Here is a 4,246-nt window from a genome sequence, read left to right as displayed (position 1 = left end):
GCCACCCAAGCAGACAGCTGCTTGCAGAGGAGCCCTCGCCTAGGCACGTCAGGAGGCATCTATATGAACTAACGGACGAAGTCCAGAGGTTCATTAAGCAACCTCTGGACCCGACAGCTTACAGACAGGCCCTGAACGGCATTCACAGGGACTCAGTCTCGAGTTATGTAGACTCTAGACCTGTGAATGCCGTTCTAGTCACACCACCCCCGGACATAGACGAGACGGAGCTTCATCTGCCTCGGGAGACACGCACTACACTCGCACAACTTCGCTCCGGCTACTGCAGCAGGTTAAACTCCTACTTGAGTAGGTTGAATGAGGATGTGCCGAACGAATGTCCGGCATGCGGAGAGACCCCACATGACTCGAAACATCTCTTCGCATGCCCGGAAAACCCGACAACCCTAACGGCCTTGTCCCTATGGGCAAACCCCGCAGAAGCTGCACGCTTCCTAGGGTTGCCGTTAGTGGAACTTGACGACAACGACTGAGATACCAACCGATCTGGGCGGGGTTGTTGTAGCCGCTACAACAACCACAACAACAACAATGACGTTAGAAACTTCAGGCCTATATCTAAACTCACCACATGTTCGAAGCTTTTTGAAAAAGTCGTGAAAGAAAAACTATTCTTCACTGTTAAAGAAATTATCGACCCGAATCAGCATGGTTTTTTCTGTCGGCGTTCCACAACCACCAATCTGGCGGAATTTTCCCAATTCTGTATCTCATGTTTCAAAAGCGGTTCTCAAGTAGATGTTATCTACACTGATTTTTCTAAAGCGTAAAAAATTGGTATCCATTCAACTTTTCTTTCTTGGTTAAGGTCATATCTCTCGAACAGAATCACCTCCGGTGTCCCTCAGGGCAGTATCTTAGGACCGCTATTGTTTGTTCTCTTTATAAATGATATTGGGAGATGCTTTAAGCGAGTCGTGTTCGATGGCTCCGAAAAATTAACCAGTGGATACTCGTTCCAACCATCCAGCCTAAACTCTTCAACACACTTTTGCGTTTTCGTATGTTCAAGGTAGCCTTAACGGGAGATGTCTGCAAGATGTACCGCTGAGTCCGCATTTTGCATCCGGATTATTACTTGCAATGCATCCTATGGCGAGGCGACCCCAAAGCTGAATTAAAGGCATACACACTGGACACTGTTACGTATGGTACCAGGCCCGCCGCGTTTTTGACGATTCGTGCTATGCATCAACCGGCAACAGACGAAGAAACAAACTTCCCGCTTGGAGCACATATCGTCCGCCGAGATTTTTACGTCGACGACCTCATCACTGGTGCAGACACCCTGGAACAAGTGATTGAAATTCGTCGCCAAACATCACAGCTACTTCGCAGGGGAAATTTCATTCTTCGAAAGTGGTGCTCAAACGTTTCTGCTTCTCTCAATGGAGTGGCTGAATTTGACCGTGAGCCGTTGCTACAGTTCCGCGATGGTACGCACATTACAAAGGCGCTTGGACCAGTATGGGACCCAAAATCAGATGACTTCATTTTTTCACTCGCACCTAAAAGAAATCACAGACAGGTAACTAAACGCGTCGCATTATCAACAATAGCTCGGTTTTACGACCCACTAGGACTCATAGCTCCAGTTCTAACTCAAGCAAAAATATTCATACAAAGCATGTGGAAAGAACGAATTCACTGGGACGAAAGCTTGTCACAGCATTTGCACAAGAGTTGGACCGATTTCTGCGGTGAACTTGAATTAGTATCCAATTTTCATTTCCCTCGATATGTACTAATGCCAAATTCTCACTTAGAACTTCACGCATTTTGTGATGCTAGCCTAGCTGCGTACGGTGCATGTGTATATGTCCGAGCGCAATACATCGATGAAGTCAGAACCAGCCTATTATGTTCGAAATCAAGAGTAGCGCCATTAAAGACTCTCACAATACCCAATACTATCGCAATCCTTCAACATTTTCATCAAAAATTTATGCATGCTGGACCGCAAAGCTTAACAGCCTAGATTCGATTACAATTTTGGCCGATTGGTGGGCGAAAGACCGTAGCCGGTGTAATCAACAAATGCTTAAGGTGCTTATAAATAAATATGTACAGGAGTATGAATATAAATTCCGCAAGAAAATAAACTTTTTTACTTTGTAACCTCTTCTTGAAACCTAAAGTCATGGCGCGTAGTCGCATCGTTTTATTTTTGCATTAGTTGGCTTGCCAGCTCACAACAATATGTATATGTTAAATTTTATAAGGGGAGTAACCATTTAAAAATTTTACGAATAATGAAAAGTTACGAAATTTCGAAAACACACTCGCAAAAATCATGTATAGTACATTAAAAATGTAAATATGCCAAATTTGGCACACCCTGCGCTCTAATGTTAAAATTCATACTTGGAATATTTTTTAAAAATTATGAATACAAAGTTTGTTGTTGTGAAATTTTTTTTATCTACAAAGTTTGAGATGTGGATTTCTTTGGTGTTAGGTATTATATAATTAGCTAGACTTTAATAAAAAATTAATAAACATTATACAAACGAAAGGTAAATAGTCAAAACTCGCCGAGATGTTGTGTATCTATGGAATATCAATTTCGGAATAAAAAAAAAGTATTGTACTGTATAGAAACGAGCGTTAGGTTTTGTAGACCATTCAATATAAGTATAATAAAGTCCACGTGAATCCCGTTGATTTTTGAGATTTTTTTTTACGAAGGTGTTGCCATTTTCTTCTTGCACAAAGTTTTAAACTTTGGCTTATATGGTTTATGGTGTAGAATCTACTGTATTTTTATATAAAATTTACGAAAAAATATGTCAAGTAAAACATTGTGAATATTGGAAAAGATAAAAGGGCGCTATTTACGTTAGCGCCTATGTTCATATGTACATTCATCTTATATCAAAATATTTTCGTAAGAACATAAGAAATATTTATTTGCGAATTAACTAATTTAATTACCTCAAGATACTCAGCGATATGCTCACAAGCATCCTCTAACTGATTTTCATCTAGTATAACATCAAACAATTCCGATGGACATTGGGCTAATTTTTCCGCGGCAACCATTTGAACTGAAAGATTCTTAGCTTGAGATTTTCCTCGAGATTTTATTAAACGTTGAAGAACCTGAAAGGAAACGTTATTAACAACATACATCGATACAAATTTTCTCCGCATTGTGTTTTAATACATGAAATTAAAAAACTAGTTTAAGCAATTTTTAAACATAACACAAAATAAGTTATGGCCGTGCAACAAAGCCATAGGAAATAACGCTACATGGCTTTATTTCAATTCACATTGAGATTTGAGTACATATGGCTTTACTTCCATGGTGAAAGTGAAATATAGCAACAACAAAAAATGTTACATATGAGAAATAAAGCCATGCGATCTTATTTGAACACAAAAAGTAAATGTTGTCCCTTTAGTGGCGATTTAAAAGAAAATTTCATATACATTATCGAGTACTGGTGGCAACAAAATATTATTTTGTTCCCCCTTCGTAATATTTACCTATTTCCTTTCACTTCAGCCGATAGGAGTGAAGTCTACCGACACTCTATCGTAAATACATATCGTCGTTTAAAGTACAAAACCCCGTATCGTCATTCTGCAAAACCGCGTAACTGACATTGGCTGCCAAAAATTGGATTGGCTCACACAAGCTCTTGACTCAATCCTTATCCATTCGTCCTGAAATATACTACCCAGAAATGCGATTGCTTTATAAAAAAGAAAACCATTTAGAAATATGAGTGTTTTTGTCCTTCTTCTTTTTTGGCGCTGTAACCGCCTAAGCGATTTTGGCCGAGTTCAGCAAAGCACGCCAGTCTGTGCCAACGGAAGCCAATTGGAAACGCCAAGTGAAGTCCTTCTCCACCTGATCTTTCCATCGTAGTGGGGGCCTCCCTCTTCCTTTGCTACCACCAGCGGGTTCCGCGTTAAATACTTTCAGAGCTGGAGCGTCGGTGTCCATTCGAGCGACATGACCAAGCCAGCGGAGCAGCTGTATTTTAATTCGCTGCACTATGTCCATATCGTTGTAAAGCTCATACAGCTCATCGTTCCATCGTCTGCGGTACTCGCCGTCGCCAACGCGTAAAGGACCGTAAATCTTCCGCAAAATCTTTCTCTCAAACACCCCAAGAGCCGCCTCATCGGATGTTGTCATTGTCCATGCTTCTGCGCCATATACCAGCACGGGCATGATCAGTGACTTATAGAGCATATAGGTTCTCGAACGTCG

The 4,246-nt window shown here is 40.9% G+C and overlaps 1 protein-coding gene across 2 annotated transcripts in view; it reads right to left on the bottom strand.

Moving 5' to 3' along the window:
• The window catches only part of Ca-beta (Calcium channel protein beta subunit), a 326,360-nt gene that overhangs the window by 67,313 nt on the left and 254,801 nt on the right, over nt 1-4,246 (bottom strand). For both annotated transcript variants that reach the window (XM_017609750.1, XM_017609751.1), the window contains exon 6: nt 2,956-3,123. In XM_017609750.1, the coding sequence (XP_017465239.1) occupies nt 2,956-3,123 (168 nt within the window). The remainder of the gene's footprint in view (nt 1-2,955; nt 3,124-4,246) is intronic.

This window comes from Rhagoletis zephyria, unplaced genomic scaffold, assembly GCF_001687245.7.
Source record: "Rhagoletis zephyria isolate East Lansing unplaced genomic scaffold, Rhagoletis_zephyria_1.1 Rzeph_scaffold_00252, whole genome shotgun sequence".
NCBI lineage: Eukaryota > Metazoa > Arthropoda > Insecta > Diptera > Tephritidae > Rhagoletis > Rhagoletis zephyria.
Note: the sequence above shows the minus strand (reverse complement) of the source record. Positions and strands in the feature narration are given on the sequence as shown.